General features: G+C 38.8%; 1 protein-coding gene across 2 annotated transcripts in view; it reads right to left on the reverse strand.

Annotated features, from left to right (window-relative positions):
- The window catches only part of CASP2 (caspase 2), a 672,789-nt gene that overhangs the window by 67,364 nt on the left and 584,542 nt on the right, over positions 1–20,883 (reverse strand). For both annotated transcript variants that reach the window (XM_044079856.1, XM_044079857.1), the window contains 2 exons: positions 20,321–20,470; positions 9,464–9,573 (listed from right to left, as the gene is read on the reverse strand). In XM_044079856.1, coding sequence (XP_043935791.1) covers positions 9,464–9,573; positions 20,321–20,470 — 260 coding nt within the window. The remainder of the gene's footprint in view (positions 1–9,463; positions 9,574–20,320; positions 20,471–20,883) is intronic.

The raw sequence follows: 20,883 nt of genomic DNA on the forward strand, positions 1-20,883 counted from the left end.
CTGTCTCTGTCTTTATCTTTACATTTTTTCAGAAGATTTGTTGTCGAGTGGCTTACCAAAGCCATATCGGAATTCGAGGACTGTAAACGAAAATATCTGGCTACAATAAGGGCCCAATGACGAACAGTTCTGGCGTTGAACAAAGCACAGAAATGACAACAGGGGATGTTGTGGTCTGGGCCTAAACAAGTGACGCAGTAAGAGTGGAAGTATCTGTGTGGTATTTGCTTTCCACAGGCGAGACAATTAACTTTTGCTGACATCGGTTAGTGCAAGAAAAAAGGATCCCAACAGGGTACTTGGCTTTAGAAGACTTCAACTTCAATTTGGTAAACGAAAAGTCAGGTGGTGGCCAACCGGCACTTGTGCGAACTGCTTCTGCTTTGGTCTCCACAGCAAGAAAGACTGATGTGATGTCAGCTGCCTCACTTTATACTACTGACGAACTGACATCAGTCCTCAAGTGGCAGCAACTGATGCAGAAATACTTAAGTCTCTGGTATTTGGGCCGGCCGAGGGCTACCCTGGCAAGAATAACCCCAATATGATGACTGCAACAGTGAAACACGAAGAACATCTATATGTTATGTGTGTATTAAACTGCTGTGCAGAAGTGTGTGTTAAACTGTAAGTTATGTGCTGAGCTTCAGGAACATAACCACAGTGTACCCTACTGGAAAAGAGCAGAAATGTGTATAAATTATATGCCTGTGCAAATGTGTGTTTTCATAGCAGTTGGAACATACAGAGTTAACTTGCAAACTCTAAGAAAATAAGTGAATTGTTTATGATGGTGTTCATCTCAGCTAGGAAACAATGTCTGCAGTTAGAAATTCTTTCTATTGTCTGGAAACGGAAATAATTACAGGTTTCAAAGGTAAAAGTGTTTCTGTTTTACGACTTCCAGTTCCAGGCAAACTTCTGAGAGATAAGTACTTTTTTGACACAGAGGTGCTAAATTTTAAATTCTGTTAGCCTGGGAACTGAAGGCAGAGGGGACAAAGAATGATGCAATCTGAGATAACCCAGCAGTAATGTTTGATAGTAATTTTAAGAACTATCTCAGAGAGTAAGTTTGTGCATTTTGTATTTGTTTTTGGATCTGACAACATTCTCTCATCAGCACTTGTCTTGCTCTGTAAGTAAGACTTAGGTATAGTATTTCTTTTAGAGATAGAAATATACTAAGATTAGTTGAGATGTTTTCTTTATTTATGTGAAACTGTTCTGCAATGCTATTTTAAAATATTTCCTGTTATTCTTAACTCTGTTGTCACTGTATTGAGTTATTGAGTATTGTCTTCTGCTTTTATTATTAAATATATTTAAACATTAATTGTGGCTGGTTTGTTTAGAGATATTTAACCTCTTAGAGTACTTGCATATGTATTTGGTCAGACTGCGCAGGCCACTCCTAAATAGCTTTAAAAGTTTTGGTCACACTTACAATTTGGATAATAGTAACATTACACAGCAGAATTGGTCACCCTTTGGGAAGGGCCTTATAGTAGCTGATAAGTAAGGGTGGTTGATGGCAGTGATTACTACCTTATAGTTTGGGCAGAAGGGGGCATAGCTAGTGAACCTCTGCCAGCCTTCCCCAGGAGTGGCGGTGTGTTCGTATATAAATCAAATCTCAAAGTGTGTGTTTGTGTGTGTCAGCTACTTTGGCAGGGAGACAAAGCACTGGTTGGACAGAGAGAAGCTGGAGGTTTTGGCTTGACCACTAGGCGAGAACTTCACCCTATAGCTGTGCCAGTGGGGAGTCTTACTGGGGATCTGGAGAAAAAGGGAGAAACCAGCCCCAGACTGACTGTGATCTCTGTGTGCTCTTAAGAGGAATTGTACTTTACTGTGTGTGTACTTGTCATCCTCCCAATGTGCACGTCCCTCACTGGTGCTTCTGGTGAGGATTGAGCCTCCTTGATTATTGGACCAGTGCAGGGGAGTCGCACCTGGATTCTGGACATCTTTTATCACCACAAATCCAACAGTCCCACTTACACCAGAATTACATATCTAAATCTTCACCAGCAGATAAACATGGCTTTGCCTTAGAGATGAACAAAGATCTGCAAGTCTGGCTGGATTGGCAGACATCTACCTGAAAACAAATTCTCACCTGTCTTAACTCCTCTAAGAGAGTCTTAGGCTGGGGGTGGGTTACTGCCTGTGAATGGTCTGCATTAAAACCTGCTGAGGAGAGTAATACACTGTAATGAGGTGGTAGGCATGGACAGTGAAAACTCAGCATGTAAAAACAGTTTTATGATGAAGATGTAAAAGGAAGGGAACAGATAAAACAGGCTGATGGCAACAGGGCTTCCTCAGATTCTGTAGGTAAGAGGAGATATGGGTTGTATGGCCTAAAAGATGCCTTGGTGGATTAACCACCTCTATTTCTCCTGCTGTCTATTTCAATTGCTTCTTAAGAAGCTGCAGTCCAGTGTGGATGGGTCCCTCCAAGCAAAAGTGGATACTACATAGTCACCTATCTGAAGGATCCACAGATACAAGATCAAGGAATCAGGATCTGGATTGTACACAAGATCCTTGCTACACAAAGGAATGCTAGTAATTTTATTTATTTATTTAACATTTGTCTAACAGGAAAGTACGACTTGGAACAAGCCAATTTTCAGTGAAGGCCCTGGGAGAAACGCTCCAGACGCATGTCTTTGTAACGTGTGATGAAACAGGAGCACCCGGAGGAAACCCACAAAAATGCAGGGAGGACATGCAGACTCCTCACAGAAGGCACCCCAAAAGAGAATCAACCCGGAGAACCTGTTGCTGTGAGGTGACAAACCAAACCACTGCACCACCACGCTGAAAAGATGTAATGATCACAGGTCCAAGAACAGACACCTGTTCTCCTAATGGTCTCCTAATGGATGGTCATTTTTAAGACATTTTAGGAATTATTTTTCTATACCTTCTTCCTAAAACAGAGCATTTAACTTCAAAAGTTCAAATTATGAATCATGACAATGGCAGCCATTTGAACAAAGTCTACTAGCGATGGTGTTTATGTGAAACAAGCTCAGCGAAAACTACTTTCAGTGATCACTGAGGATGCATTTTCCTTACTGTTGCAAGACTGTAGAATGAGTCATGAGTCAAAGAAGCAACATGAATTCCATTACAGCAAATATCTGCAGACTGCATTTTCCATTAACTTAATTTTTAAGTAGGACCTACTGGCCCTGCTTACACCCCTTCCTATTTACAGTTAGCCACAGGAGGGTTAAGGAGGGAACTAGAGCTCCTTTACAAAAGGAATCCACTGAAAGAACTATTTACCAGTGCGACTAATCAGGAATATATGTCCTGAAGCCAAAGCATTTCATTCTAAGAACTATGCAGCTTTCTTAGTCAAAAAACAATTTAAGTGCTAGGTAGGATATTGTAAAATAATGCACACTGGGGCATTTTTTCACAGAGTAGTACATTCTTAACAAGTGTATGCTTTATTAGTCAGTATTAAATACAGAAATGGAAGGATACTCTGACACAATATTTACTAACTGGGAAAATGTGTTAATACTCATTATGTATGAATGATATATGGATTTTCCATTCTAAATGAAGCATTTTACTTATAATTACCATGAAGTGAACTCAATCATATGTTTAAATATCTTATGTTAAATGCTGACACTATGGTAAAGGACTGTACAGCTGCACCCCACTGGCTGGTGAAACTAGTTAAGTGAAATGTAGTGTCATATGTTCTCCTAAGTACTGCCTAAAAGCCCTTGAATGCCAGTTTTACAAAAACAGAAATGGCTTACTAGTATAGCGCCCAATAAACATGATAATTTAATTTACTTTTGCAAATACACAATACTGTAGAAACTCAAGTCTCTCTTGGAGGCCTTTATCCAAAGGGTGGCTGTTGAAAACATTGGGACTCTAGAAATGTATGGACAGTTGACTATAACATCAGTACATAACTGAGCTCAAGAGGAGAATAGTACAGTTGTGTACACTTACCATAAATGTAGATGTTCGAGTGTATTCACTGTTGCAGTCATTACATTTGGGTAATCTGCTGGCAGGTTGCCCTCAGTCGGCCTGATTAACAAAGTCTTGGGTCCTGTGTCGGTTGCTGTCCCTTCTTCCATGACGTCAGGTTGTCAGGGGTATAAAACATGCAGCAGATGCCATTTTCATCAGTTTTTCTTGCCCCAGATGTCAGGTGGGGAGCAAATATTTTATATATATATATGCGCACGTAATTTAGAACACACAAAATATACCTCCAAATAAAAGCAAATACAACAAAAAGGCTTTTGAGCATAGTAAAAGAAAGAGGTATAAAAAGAGAAAAGTAGGGGGCTGGCGGGAGGGTAACCAGGACTGCAACAGTGAATACACTCGAACATCTACATCTATGGTAAGTGTACACAACTGTACTATGTTCTTAGTGTTTCACTGCTGCAGTCATTACATTTAGGTAGAATCCCAAAGCTATGGTTGGGAGGAAGGAATTATACAGCATTAGGAGCAGCTATAAGGCCCTGCAGGACAGCAGTGGCAAACCCTGCTCTGGATTTAGAGAAGAGAGGTAAATGGTAATGTTTGAACGTATGAACTGAGCTCCAGGTAGCAGCTTCTAGAATGTCTCTGGTAGGAACCCCTCTGAGAAAGGCTGCAGAAGTAGATGCAGCCCTGGTGGAACAGGATCTGATCCCCTTGGGGACAGGTTTACCATGATGCATGTAGCAGAAACGAATACGACTACTTATCCATTTTGAAATAGTATGCTTTGAAATAGCCTTTCCCTCTGCCCCTGTAGCAAATGCCACCAGTAATTGCTCAGATTTTCTTAGAGATTTTGTCCTGTTTAAGTAGAATCTTAGTTGTCTGTGTACATCCAATGAAAACAGAACCTGCTCCCCCTTCTGTGGATTTCAGAAAAAAGTTGGCAGATGACTGGTTTGATTAAGAGCCACACTAGATACCACTTTAGGCATAAAGGATGGATTGGTCCTGAGCGCCACCCTGTCCGGGTAGAAAATAATAAAAGGTTCCACTGCCATGACAGCCTGTAGTTCTGAAATCCTTCTAGCTGAAGTGATTGCTAACAGAAAAGCCGTCTTCCAAGAGAGAAATTTTATGTCTGCAGTAGCAGCTGGCTCAAATGGAGGTAGGGTGAGCTTTTCCAACACAAAATTGAGGTCCCATGCAGGAGCTGGTGCTCTCCTGGGAGGTCTTAAATTTTTTGCCCCTCTAAGATACTGCTTTAGCAGGGGATGAGAAAAGAGGGGAGGATCTGTGTTGTAATGAGGTGAAATGGCTGAGGCATGGATTTTTATGGAAGAAAAAGATAGGCCCTTGTGAAGCATCTCAGTTAAATATTGCAGAATCTGAGGAATATTGGGCATTGCTGTGCTTATTCCTTGTGCCTGGTTCCAGGCACAGAATCTTTTCCATTTATCAGCATAAGATTTTCTAGTACTAGGCCTTCTAGCCTCCAAAATGACATCCATCACAGGTTTGCTGAGAGATGTAGCTGGGGAAATTAGTTGATTAGCCATGCTGCAATATTCAGAGTTTGGAACGGAGTGTGCAGAATTTGACAGTTCTGCTGAGACAGTAGATAAGGTGTCTGAGGCAGGTACTACGGAGGAAGGTATGACATACTGTTTGAGTAAGCCCATGACATGCTGCTGATATTTAAGCATATGAAATTGACAGTTTAAAGCCCTGATTGCCAAGGTTGCAGACGTGTAAACCTTCTTACCCATCTATCCAGCGCCCTGGAGTCTCTATCAGAAGGAGTAGGATTTTTAGCAGTAGAAGCCTTAAGACCCTTGGGACCCTGATAAATGGTTTCAGGGTCAGCAGTAGGGTTTTTAAAAAGGAATTTGTGGGAGTCGGGAACCCTGTAATATCTGTCTGGCTTACTAGGAGCCGGAGGCAGGGAATCAGGAGTCATGCTGGATTCTGAGAAAACATCATCAACCATGTCTGGAACAGGAGGTATAGCCAAAGGCCTATGCTGAGGAAAAAGGAGGAAATCCCTAAGCCTCTTTTTGGATTCTGAAAAATCCTGACTCTCCCAGTGAAAATGTTCCCTTAAGGTATGCAAAGTTTCTCCAAAAGAAAAATCCTCAGGAGGAGAAGCAGAAGGGATAGATTCTTCTGCATCAGAGTCCTCATAAGGTGGAATAGATCATTCCTGATCAGAAGAGGTATCAGATGAAATAGAAACCTGATCTGATGATTCATAATCAGTGCCTTGCCTAGGCCTCTTAGCAGGAGGGGGATGGGAACCCCTGATCAAGGTAATTAAATCCTCAGCCATTTTGATCATTTGTTTTTTAGGCATAGGGGCCTGTGCACGTGGCCCAAGCGTCATTTTTTTAGACATAGAAGTTGATTTTCGCCTAGGTTTTGAAGACTGTCGGTTTAATATACAAATCTTTAGGCCTGAAAACACCCTCAGAAGCCGGTGCCTGCTCAGCAGCTCTGGACCCATCTAAGGTAGAGACATTCGCGGGTTCAATACTTAAAGTGTCTCGTGGCATACCGGACTCCGAATGGGTCTCAGTAGAGGCCTGTGAATCAAAAGTAGCGGGTATCAGGGGCTGCAAAAGCGTCTCACTGAGTACTGGTGAACCGGTGACTGGCTTAGGAGAAGCTTCGTCGTCGGTTTTGGACCTCGACGGTCTGTCTGTCTTTGCGTTTTTTGTGTATTCCGGTAGTCTGATTGCTAACCGACGACATTTTTGGATAGTTAAATCTTGAGCCAAAATATTTAGATGCAAAAATATACCGATGCTTAATAGTGCGTTGATTAAATTTAGCACAAAACCGACAGCAAGGCACGTTGTGGTCAGGGCCTAGACAAGGAATACAGTACAAATGAAAATCCTTATGAGGTATTTGCTTCCCATAAGTAATACAATTATTAATTTTTACTGACATCAGTAAGGAGCAAGAAAAGGTTTCCCCAATGGGGTACTTCGCTTTAGGTTGAAGACTTTGGTTCTGAAACTCGAAAACGAAAATTTCAGGAGTTGGCTGACCGGCACTTGCGAACTGCTTCTGCTTTGGGCACCGCGCGGCAAGAAAGACTGATGAAAATGGTGTCGGCTGCATGTTTTATACCCCTGACAACCTGACATTATGGAAGAAGGGACAGCAACCGACGTAGGACCCAAGACTTTGTTAATCAGGCCGACTGAGGGCAACCTGCCAGTAGATTACCAAAATGTAATGACTGCAACAGTGAAACACGAAGAACATCTGTAAACTGATATTGCCACGTGTGATATGATTTAACATCAGTAATATATTATTCATGCATACTAGCAGTTTTTGTGGTGAAACATAATTGATATATATCTCTCTCTCTATATATAAACAAGATGATACAATGTGCCAGTAAGTATCAAGATCTCATGTACAACTTGTGGGGTGGCAGTGATTGTAAACAGCCTCTGGTGTGCTATACGGGGGGAGACTCCTGAGGCACTACTATAACTAGTCAACCAAAAGAGATGGATGATGGAGAGGGGCATACATAGTAGGAAACGTAGCAGTTCTTAAGGGTCTTTTTTAAGCAATTATTACTGCCTAATGGCCCACTCGTGTGACTACTCCATTTATTTGGCTATAGACTGTAAAATTACAAAATAAAATGGTTCACGGAACAGCCCACCTACCCAATACATAAAACAAATAAATGAATAATTGGAGATGTACAGTGAAGGATGTAGTGATTAAAGGTGGTCTAGGAAGGCTTTTCAGCTCAAAGGTACAACAGATAAAGGGAAAATTCACTCTTGTACAGGAGAACAACTCCTCTAATGTGACACTCTTGACACAATGAGTTGTGGGTGCACAATGAGATGTACAGGTACATGTTTCACATTAGGAGAAGCACACGTAACCAAAGTTGTGGTCTAACTTACCTGGGAAAATGTGTGGATTGAATGCTAGCCCATCCAGGGGCTTGCTAGTTTCGGGGGAAACAGATGATAATTAAGAGTACTAAGGTAGGATTCAGACTAAGAAAGAATGGGAAAGGAGACATCTGCCTGAGGGTGCAGTACAGAAATGACTGTGATGATCAGGGATAGACAGAACTATCTGGTATTTGGATACTGTGGTAAAGGGGGGAGTAAAAGGCTCTCTAGAGGTTAATACACATGGGGCTGCTGACAGAACTAACAGGTTTCATCTGGACCTCCAACAGCCTGTTCACCCAGTGGAGGAGGCCATTATGGCATGTGACGACAGACACAGAAGAGTACAGCTGTGTTAGATACTGATGTTCACGTTTACTGTTGCAGTCATTACCTCCACAGCTTCTTGACCTGCAAAAACCCTACACCCAGCGTGACTTCTAAAGCTCTTTATCCCCTCCCCCCCCCCATCCCCTTGGATGAGGACAGTTAGCACAGGCCTTTCAATTAACTGAAATAGGATTTAAGAAACACTGGTATCCTAACCCCCCCCCCCCCAAGATTCACAAGGGGGCAGAAGACTGGCATGGTTTGAGTTCTCATTAGAGGAGGATGAGTTTATTGCCTTCAAAGACTGGAAGGCTGGTTTGACACTTTTTACTTACTTAAAACAGGGTTAGGTTATGACCTACTGTCAATGTCTATGAAGTGACTCTGGTCTGGGGCTGCAAAATGGACTGTTCTACTGGACCCTGCCTGAGGAAGAGTTAACAGCTGCCATTTTTGAGATGAAAGGCACAGTAAAAAGTTTAGCTTTGGAGATGATAAATGGTCGAGACAACCTCTGACACTCATAGCAGTGTTTTATGCAACAGTCCTCTCTAAGAAAGCAAAGGCAAAGTCTCTGCAGGTTTTAGCTGGAAACTTGATGGCTACACTGACATATTGTGGCATTACTAGGTAATGAAAGTAGGAAACTTTAAAAACTACAGAAGGATCGAAATCCAAACTCTACATGACAGAAAGAGCTGGAAGATGCAACCACAGATACACTTAAGTATCTAGTATATGCCACTGTGGCATGCATCAGAATAGGTGCATAACTGTTTCCGAGTATGGTAGCTGTCTGAAGTTTTGCTCAGTAATGATTAATGGAAACAATGAACCCAACCAAAAAATCCATCACAAAGGATCACTGATAGCAAATTTTAGTGAATTATACTAAACTTCAAAATCTGAAAAACAGAAAAAAAAAATAATAGCAGTATTCTGAAAATAAAAAATAATAGCAGTATTCTGAAAATGCTGCACAAATAAGCATTTTACTAATTCACATGCATTTCAGTTTTCCACTTTTACTTTACAGCAACAAGGCAACAAAGATGAAAATTACAGCTACGGACATGAATGAAATGATCCACTGACTAGCCCACCTACCTGGTTAACAAACAGTAGCCTAAATAATTCACATCTATATATATATAACTATGTGGAGTTTGAAAGGTCAACACACTCAGTAAATATTCTAACCATGCCTTTCTTACCTTGACCAACATATCAGCCACGTGGGTATCCTTAGCATGCTCCGTGAATACTGAAGTCACTGCCTCCACAAACCACGAGCCTCGTTTGGTGTTCCTCATAGCTGCAGTCCCTGTATTGACAATTAAAGAGATCAGAAAAAGTATTCATAAAGATAAAACTGCAGTGAAGGACACAGAACACAGACCTACACTTGACATGCAATTAGTATGTCAAGCGACTGCTAACAAAGTTGACAGAATAACAGGTTTTGCATTAGTATGAATTTTGTCAAGGGTATTAAGTCTGAAACTCAAATATCTGTCATTTTTTTTTCTTCAACCCTCAATAATTTGCCAGAAACCCATAATTTTATGAGAAACAGACCATAAATACGGGGCAAAAATCTGGACAGTCTGCAGAAATCTGTACAGTTGAGAGGTAATGAACCAATAGAAGTGCTTAGATATGCAAATATCTAACTACCTGTAAAAATGTTATTTTAATTTATTTTATTTAACATTTGTTGACCGGGAATGTCCGACTAGGTTCCACAGAGCCTGTTTTCAGCGGAGGCCCGGGGAGAAATGCTCCAGATGCATGTCTTTGGAATGTGGGAGGAAACCGGAGTACCCGGAGGAAACCCACGCGAACACAGGGAGAACATGCAAACTCCACACAGAAGGCACCCCAGCCGAGAATCGAACCGGAGAACCTCTTGCTGTGAGGCGACAACGTTAACCGCTGCACCACTGTGCCGCCCAAAACCATTAATGGTATGTTCAGTAATCTTAAGGAGATGGCATTTAGCTTTATTATTGCAATTACCTACACATAAATAAAACCACGCAAGCCACACCAAACCAAGGACTAAATCATAAATTCAAAACAGCCACCTCAGAGCAGCAACGCTAAGCCACAGAGTCAGATAACCACGAAAAAGATTTAGTGCTTTTGTTCCACTTTATTTAACATAACGGAACTTAACTGGGAGCTTCTAAAATACCTTATACAGAAATATTTATGAAATAGGCAGCAAACATAGCTGATGCCCTACTAGAATGCACTCTTATACCTTGTAAATGTTTAGTATACTTGTCATAAAAAGCAATGCAGTGGGCCAACCTCTACAGACTGGTAGGCTCTATTGTCATAAAAAGCAATGCAGTGGGCCAACCACTACAGATCGGTAGCCCCTATTGACATAAAAAGCAATGCAGTGGACCAAACACTACAGATTGGTAGGCCCTATTGTCATAAAAAGTAATGCAGTGAGCCAACCACTACAGACGGATAGGCCCTATTTCCCTTCTCTGAATAATTCAAGTATCATAATTAATTAATTTTCCTAGTATGACATTAAAGGATTTTCAACTTTGCAGTCATGCAAAAAAAATGGAAGTTGTATATACTGACAGTCACTGACAATACATCCTTTGGCATGAAAGACCAGTTTGTGTTTTATGGTACAGTTTTCATTAAGGAATACTAAGCATGTGCTGGATCAAACAGAAGTAAAGTCTGCTCCCAACATTCACATTTCAAGTGACAGAAATAGGCTTTCTAGGCAATTTTAGATCAACTCCTTTAAGGAAAACCTTAACAGTAACAGTGTACAAAATAAGATATTGTTCAGATATGAACTTTTACTGACAAGTATGTCAAACTTAAATCAAATAAATGAATCAGAGAATTATTAACTGTGTTGTGGGGCAAATGAATGGATCCTGGCCTTCTGACGTAACCTAAAAAAATCTCTTTTACTTCTGAATGTAATATATTCTTGCATTGGCTTTTTCTGGCTTCCCTTAAGATATTAAAAACTGAAGGGGGAAATAAGCTGCTATAAGGCATTATTTCCTAGATCCACCAGGATAATTATTTTCAGAAAAGATTGCAGCACACTGCCTTGGAATCATGTGACTAAGGATCTGTGAAGTGGTAAAGGCAATGGTGGAACAGTCATCAGGCACATCAGCAGGGAATATCATGGATGCCTTGGCCAAAGGGGGATATATTAGCATCAGACTGGCCTTGTCTTACGCTTATAACTCCCTTTTCAATCCAAGGAAATAAGCGGAATTGAATAAATTAACTTTGACTCAAGATAAAAGAGAAAGCATCTATTCACAAAACTGTGTCACAAGGAATGAGACACCAAAATGTTTTGACCCAAATGTTGTGATGTGCAGAATACCCAAACTGGGTCAGGCATAACAACATACAAGTACTGCCTGGGTCCACACGGGTGGAGCAAAGCAACAGTAATAAAGGAGATGCCACTCCATACTTCTGTCTGGCAAATGGCTTGATGGTGGCCAACACACGATTTGTCAAAATACACAGTTACAAGATCACATGTAAGAGTAGCCAACAAACTAACACAGGTAGATGTCATCTTAGCAAGGAAAGGCAGTGAAGTACAACCAGAGATTGCAAAGTCATCCCAAGAGAAACTGCCACCCACCCCAGCATAAACTACTGGTGGCCACAATCAGGTCCAAGCAACGACGAGAGAAGGTTCTAAGGTCAGAAACTTAGCTGTAAACCTGGAAGTTGACTATAGAGAAAGCAAGGGAGTTTAAGGAAATACTAATGGCTCTAGCACCTCAGTAAAAAGGAGAAAGAGGAGGAGTCAAACAGAATAGCAGGGGTTAAAATGAAGACTATGGAATAGGTAATGTGGTTGGACTAGGTAAGTAAGTAAAGTGCATAAGGAAAACTGGTGGTGGAATGCAGAGGCTTAGAAGTTATGAAAAGGAAGTAGGACACAGAAATAACAGACCTGGCTAAGAAAAAATATTGCTAAGACAGAAGCTGCAGTGGCAGAGAGCAAGGTGTCAGAGTAGCTCTATCAGATGGCGGATGGCACAAAACCTTTAGCAGATTGTAAAGCAAACACAGAAAGATACAGAACACACAATTCATAACTGATGACAGCAGTAACATGGTCACCAGTCCAGAGGACATGAAAGGCAGTTGTAGAAAATCCCACAGGCCCTGTACTGCCTCAAGAACAGTCTAAACTGAAAGAGTAAACAGAACCTAGAAGAAGTAAGGACAGAACTAACAAAAATTAAGTCACAGCAGATATAATCAAGATGTTGGGTGAATTAGGAGGGAAATCGGTCTTGAGTATAATAATTGTGGTATGGAGAGAAAGGCGTATCCCACAGGACTGATTTTGGAATGCTTGCATTCACAACTGTGTGCAGTAATGAGGTATTAAAGTTGTGTCACACTGCAAAAAGTGCTGGAAAAGTAAATATGCACAGTTTGCCTGTACACTTGCCTGGTAGTGAAATTTTCTTACTGGAACTGTGCAAAAGTAAGGCATATCCTGCAAGAGGCTTGACAAATTCTCTGGCAGTTTAAGAATTTGGTTTGTTGACAGACTACTTCTGCAGCAAACTGCCATATGGTCCTGCTATACTTTGTCTGCTTCTGAATCATCTGTTCACTCACCTGGAGCTCGCAATTCATTCTGTGATGCCATACAGTTGAAGTTTTCCAGACTGCTGCATATGAATAGCTGGCGTGAGCATGGTTCCTGTTTCTCTTATTCCTCACAGCCTGTCCAGATGACTGGATTCTGTCCCATTAACAGATGCTGAACTGTTTCCATCTTGGGTAAAGTAATAAACTACTAGACTGCCAAATACATACTTTTTCTATTGGCAAATGAAGGTTTTTGGATTTTCCAGATTAAACGATTATTCGTTTTACTATAGTGTTATCAATTAGCTATTTCTTTTACTTTTCACTCTATTGGCATGCAAATTATTTTGACACCCCTTTTTATATATTAGTATATACTTTTTAGTATATATTTATACTGGTTCTCCTCCTACTATGAGTCTTGTTTAGTTCTGTAACAGTGTTTAGGATATAAGCACCAAAATAAACAAACTATATTGCAAAGCATCTCATGAAGAACGAAAGCACAAAATTCTGACCTGAATCTTGTAATGTGTAGCAAAAGATTCACTTCTGGGACACCCCACTTTTCCAAAATCTATTGAAATTCATACCTAATTAGCTTTCATTTAACACACAAAAGTTGTTTTTCCATAACACATCTAGTAACTGGTTCAGTAAATACAGAATATAAACTACTACCTCATATTAAATAACCAATATTAGAAGAAGCAAGCCAGGATTCACGAACCAGTATTCATTGAGAACTTTCGTTTTTTGGAATAAAAAACTTCATCAGAATAAAACAATTACAAATGAACAGTGACTGACCCAACTTATATAGCAATCTTGCTTACAAAAATGTTAAATAGCAATCAGCTTGAAGGTGTAGTCTCTAAAACATGAATACAATAAATACATATCTTGAAATACATAAAATATATAATATATAAAATACATGATCTGCTATAAACAAATGTAAACTCACAGGAAACATTTCATTATAAGTTATATAAATATTTGCTTATATATAAAAATAAATATATATTATGAACTGCATATTATTCACTTGTATCCTTCAGCCCTTAATCTAAGTATAGGGCTGATGGAAATGTTACTATTAAGGCTTGGGTATTCGGTAGCGAATGAACTGGATGTAGAGTGGTTTTACCTATTTTTATGTAGGTACACCAATATCAGACATGAGCTTGTTAGGACTATTAGAACCTTAATGGAATTGGTTCTAGACACCAATGTCATAGTATTTGAAGCCCAGCTCTTCAAACAATGCAAGGGTGTAGCAATGAGGGCTATATGTGCCCCTATATTTGCAAATATTGTTCTGGCCATTTGGGAGCTAGAATTAATTTTTAATAGCCAATATGCTCAATAGTGGAAGTATTATGGCAGATATTTGGATGACTCATTATCCTGTGGCATGGTAGCATGGAAGAGCTTAACAGCTTTTTGTCGTACATAAAGCAAAGTACAGATTTTTTTAGATTTTACGTATACAGTACGGAAAGATGCAATAGACTACTTGGATATCACCATCAAGAAAAATGAGCATAAAAAAGACTTTACAACAACACTATTTAGAAAACCTACTTACTCTAATACCCTCCTGCACTTTAACAGTTCCATCCACTACACCAGAAGAAATCCTTGGTAAAGGGCCAAGCTGTTGCTTTGGCCCATATGACTTCTGAATGGGAGGATTTCTTACACTAAATTGAAGTATTGAAGAACATGCTTTTGCAAAGAGGTTACCCTGAATCGTTTTTGAAACCTATTTTACAGGAAGTTATAGATAAAAGGCATAGGGGGTATTATTTTCCTTTACTTGGTAAAGGTATTATTCAAAATGAAAGTTTACCCAAGGAAGGAATTGACTTTAACAGGTCAGCTATCTTTAAGTTTAACAGACAATTCACTGACATCACCCAGATTATTCAGTATAACAGGAACTTATTTCACACCAGTCAAGATTATCTTGAAATAGTGGGGAAGGCCCCAAAAATTGTCTATCAGAAGGATATTCCCTTCAAAATATGTAAGAGAGAAACAACATTATTGACACTAAAGTAGGGGGTATGTTGAAATGTGGATTTTGCCTTCAATGTAAACATATCATGGAGTGCACTGAGATTGATATTCCTAATTATGGGAAATATTTATATAAGAAGAAATTTTGTTGCAACAGTAAATCTGTAGTTTATCTTGCCCTTTGCCAGTTATGTCCATGTTTTTACATTGGCAAGACTATCAATGCCTTTAGAAGTAGGGTCTATCAGCACTGCTATGACATCAGGAAGCTGGACATTACAAATGCCTTGGCAGCCCACATTAATAATAATGAGGGACACAATTTTAAGTTCACAGTTTTAGAGCAGGTATCAATGGGGGATACGGGGGGGTCCAGTTAGTGACTTTTTAGAGTTTTATGAATTAAGGTGGCAGATGAGGACTATTGCTACCGAATACCCAGGCCTTAATAGTAACATTTCCATCAGCCCTATACTTAGACTAAGGGCTGAAGGATATATGTGATTAATATGCAGTTCATAATATATATTTATTTTTATATATAAGCAAATATTTATATAATTTATAATGAAATGTTTCCTGTGAGTTTACATATATGTTTATAACAGATCATGTATTTTATATATTATATGTATTTCAAAGTATGTATTCATTGCATTCGTGTTTTAGAGATTACACCTTCAAGCTGATTGCTAATTAATATTTTTGTAAGTAAGATTGCTATATAAGTTGGGTCAGTCACTGTTCATTTGTAATTGTTTTATTCTGATGAAGTTTTTTATTCCAAAAAACAAAAGCGCTCAATAAATACTGGTTCGTGGATCCTGGCTTGCTTCTTCTAACATTGGTTATTTAGTTTACTATCTCATATTACAAGGCCCATTTCCAAACTAACTGCCTCTTTACACATTGGCAAGCATCTGGGTTCTGCTGGTTTATGTATTACAATACTGCAATGTTGACCGTTCTAATATGAAGACAACCTGACTGAAAACTACTGAAAAGGTGTCAGAACCCTGCAAAATGCTTCGATCTTCCCCAGGTTGAAGTGAATGGATCTTTGGCATGACCAGTTGCTCAGCACTGGGAAGCCATGCAGTAGGATCCCATGCTTAATCCACTGTTAGAAACTAAACGCTGGATGAAGTAATGTCAAGCTACCTTAATGAGGTCCATCAAAATGTACACCTTCTAAAGTGAGCAAAACTATACAAATACCCACCACGCTATCCTGTAGGGAACAGAACACAACACGAAGGATGGCAATCGCCTTATCTAGGGAATGTCACCAGAGTTCTACACTGAACATGACTTCATGACGGCCATCACCCACAACTACAAGCTGCAAGTTACACTAGTGTCTTGTCTGTCTCAAGTACAATACACAGCTATCATGCTACATTAGTAAGTTGTACTTCTTCCCTGTCACCACACACATTCTGTCATTCTACAGATGCAAATACAACATACATAGTTTCACTTGTCTGTGCAACAAATGCACCTGGCAAAACATCAGGGAGATGGAGCTTATTTATGGCTGTCTCAGTATGCTACAGTGATGTGAAACTAATCACTACGCTTACATCAGAAACACAATATCAATGGAGTTTGGCCAGAAAATGCTTTCACTGAGCAACGCTCAGTGGAAACAATGAAGTCTGGTAACATCTTCACATGCTTCTCAAAACTTTGTCCACTTTAGCTACTACATTTATTACTGTTTGTGACAGATTGAGAATTGTTCTGTATTTGCTCTAAGGAGGAACAATGATATGAAACCATGTGGGCTACGCAAGTGCCTTAGCAGCAACATGACCTGCCTTACCTGCAAATTCCACTGACCTTTTTTGGAATTGGTGCCTGTGAACCTGGGCACTATTTGCTTTCAAAACATCTTGGCCAAGTATGTGGTGACACTGTTTACTTAGAATCGGGGAGTCTCGCCATATTTGGACATCTGATAGTCCTTATTTGGGGATGAGATATTCACTACATATTACATGAAACATTCTCAAATAACATTTAAAGTATCTACAAAATGAATATATTCCAGAGGAGAAATGGAGTAATGTGAAAGAATTTTCATCATCAGATTCCTATCTGCAAAAGTCCTCATTGTTAATGAATGCACTAGGTAAAACAATCATTTTATTTTTGCTTTTTTGAACTTTCTCAGATATATGCAAAGGTTGCATTTTTATGTTTCATCCACCAACTGTTAGTTGCCCACCTGCAAATTAGTGTTGGGCCCTGCTGTTTCACCATGGTTTCCTACATCAAATTAAAATATTACCTTGCAAGGGTTTTACAGTCAAAGAAAGATAACATCAAGACAAGAGTCAAGTCAGCTGTAGAAACAGTGGGTGCAGCTTGGTTAAATACTGCTGAAGTCCTGGGTTCATCTAATGTTATGGTGCCTGTATCTGATACAATCACAAGGAATGCCAATGTAGATAGTGAATAAGGTACTGCTAAGTTCTCATCTCCTGACAGCACCAAGGTTGTGGAGGGCAATTTTTGGTAATTTTAATAATGATGTCATATACCCATTTTGAAGAGCTGAGTATTAATAGTCTCCTCAATGGAAAAAACACTAAAGTTCTTTTGACCCTTTCTTTGATGATTCACATTTAACTGCTTTATAATTATTCTCCTATTTTTTGTCAAGCTTCCTGACTTCCATTTTCAAAACAGAAGTAACTGTTTCTTCATTATTTTAACAGAAAGGTCAACAACCTACCAGATTCACACCAACTTTTTTTTTTATTAAAATTCTGTGAAGTAGCAAACAATCAGGAAGTGCAATCCAGTGCACAGGTGAAATTACCCTGGTGTTATTGAGAGAAGTAAAAAGGTGACAATGGCAACAAAAAATGGAGAAGGCTGCTAGCAATGCTGCCTCCATATGAGCAGTACGGAAGCAGGACTATTCAACCCCAGACTGTTTGCCCCTGGACAGTTCGACCCCAGTGCATTTCTATACAATTCCATGTATAAATTTATATGTATTGTATATGGGATTTTTAGCAGACAGTCCGATCCTGGACTGCTTGACCCCAAATATATTCTTTTAAATACTTTATCATTAAGTTATTAATCAATTATTCAATAATAACACTGTTAATTTTTCACTGTAAATATATTATTAATCAATTATTCAATAATAACACTGTTAATTTTTCACTGTAAATATATTTTTATTAATATTTTAATTACATTGGTTGGTATAAATATAACATATAAATATAACATTTAAATCTTTAATATACAATAACTAGTGTTATGTTTTAACATATTATGACTACTGTTACTTTATAACATGTTTTCCATCAAATATTTGTTTTTATTTTATATTATGTTGATATGTTAACTAATCTATTATCTACTATAAATAATTTTTTTACAATTAAATGAAATCAATTTTTTATTCAGGTTAATATGCCTTCTTCATCTTGAACATTTATACTACCACCAAACCTCAAGCAGCAACATGCAATTTTCGCCATTTCCCACAGTGTACCATCAAAGCACATCAGAACCTCAGGAAAGTGGATATGGATGTTTGAGTAAATGTAAATTCTTGATTTCCAGCAACATTGATAATGTGTAGTGCTGCAGAGGACTTGACTTGATTGCAGAGTGCAAAGACAAACATACACACAATACAGTCTAATCCATCTACAGTGCACAAACATTCTTAAGTAAAACACTGTTTTTAACGACTCAAGAATTTATTTGTAAAAAGTATCAACAAGTAGTTCAAAGCTTATAAGTGCAACTCTAAGGCCAAACATCCACCTCACTATCACAATGCTCAGTGCCTCTACAGCTTACACCCACAGCCCATTAACTTCAGCAGGGAAACAGAACATCAAAGCAGACATCTGTCAAAATGACTGCCCATTATGTTTTCATTTTTAAATATAATTTATTTTTAATCCTTACTTGTTGTTTTATCGCTAATTTTCTTTATTTTTATGTAACAATGACGTTATCATTATACGGAAACTCCGGACTAGTTAATGCCGTGAACTTCCGGATTAGTCAGCAAACTTTTTTTTGGCACTTACTGTTTTTGTATATATAATTAAAGTTCAAATTTACACTTAGATTAAAGTAAGTGTAGTTGAAGCAAATAAACAGAAAATAAATACTTTCTAAACAAATTTTAAGAATGTTTAGACATTCTTTCATTTCTATTTTTGCTTTGATGTGCTTCGGTTTCACTTATGTTACATTTTTTTACTGGGGTCCAAACATCCTGTACCCCTTACCAAAATGATCTTCTCCACAAAGTGGAAACAGTTGAGGGTCTCAAAGAACATTCTGTTACATTTGTTCAAAATCCGGGTCATAGATTATTATTAGTGGAGGAAAAAACATTTAGGCAGTTAGTTTAGTATCTCATTCATAACCCATAATACACGGGTACAAACTGCCTAAATGTTTTTTCCTCCACTAATAATAATCTATGACATGGACTATGAACAAATGTTACAGAATATTCTTTGAGACCCTTAACTGTTTCCACTTTGTGGAGAAGATAATTTTGGTAAGCGTCAGTGCTCTTAAGCACCGATGTTATGCTACAACTTAAAACAGCAGCCAGCTCAAACAGTTATAAAGGCTGTGATACACTTTGGATTGACTAATTTCTTTTTGTATGTGCAGTGTACAGTGTATTACAACTTTTAAAGCTTTTACAGAATCGGATACACTTAGCTTTTGACTGCGTATGAGCAGCTCTGAGTGCGTTTCAGATGTCATGGTTGTAAATCATTTCAACTTCCTACACTTTTGTCTTTCCATCTTGTAGTACATTTCATCAGTTAAAAGCACCAAGTACTACAAAGACTCATGTGGCAGCATTAAGTGTTTTACAGCTTTCAATGCTGTAAACTGCTTGACTCGCTTATACTTTTCTGTGTAACTGGCAGTACATGGAGTAGGTAAAGCTTTGTGTGCTACAATAATTATGACTGTACCTTTTCGATAATAACTTGAAATGGATGCCAAGATTCACCGCTCAGGCTTTTCTTCATATTGTTACTGAGGTGAATTCCTTGCATCCTTTTTTCAAATATATAACAACTCAGTTATGACGACAGCGCTGATCATAATCCTTGTGCTTTATACTTCTGTGCATGTTCTTAACCCCTGTCAGACTGGTAAACAATGAGTTAAGTAAGACTAGAGCCAACACCTCAGTGGAGTCCAAAAGAAATCAAGATCCCTAAAAAAACTTTCTTTCTTTGCCTACTGTCAACTTATCTATTTTCTTAGACATTGCAGTTGTCCAAACATGAATTCTGCTAAATAGCACAGACTCAGTTTTTCAGCATGCATGAATTACAAAACACATTTTTTCAGCATGACATTGAGTAAACTACTTTCATATTAATTGACATTCAACATACCTTTCAGACAGGCATAGCCACAGATCATGTCTGAGCGTGTGGGTAGTCGAACTTTCAGCTGTTCTTCCTTGCCTGCATCACTCTGCTCACACCCTGGTGATTCGGAACGCTCCTTGCCATCCAGCTGATCAACACCTCGGTCTGTTTCTTCTGCAAAAATATCAAAAAATTCACATACATATAAAGAGAAGAAGTACAGAATCTCCAGTCCTTGAGTGAGCAATGCACTATATGCCATCAATGACAATATATATAAGTTATTAGGCCACGAAACATACAAATATCAAACAATAAATGTAAGTACCAGAGACATCAGCAAAATTTTTGACACATTTCTGAAGTAGGTCCAGCTACTCAAAACTACTCCTTGATGTTCAGCACCCAGGCCAACAATTTAAGCATCTGCAATAGAGAAGCTACAACTGTAACACATTGGCTCAGAAAACACTAGTGTTAAGAGTTAAAAGGCATGCTCACTGCCACAGTTCCCAGTTTTCACTCTCATTAAATCAAACTACTGTCGCAAAAATAAAATCTTCAATAAGGGGTATTATAACTTACAC

The sequence above is a fragment of the Protopterus annectens genome, chromosome 8.part0, assembly GCF_019279795.1.
Source record: "Protopterus annectens isolate FY-2018-M chromosome 8.part0, PAN1.0, whole genome shotgun sequence".
Taxonomy (NCBI): domain Eukaryota; kingdom Metazoa; phylum Chordata; order Ceratodontiformes; family Protopteridae; genus Protopterus; species Protopterus annectens.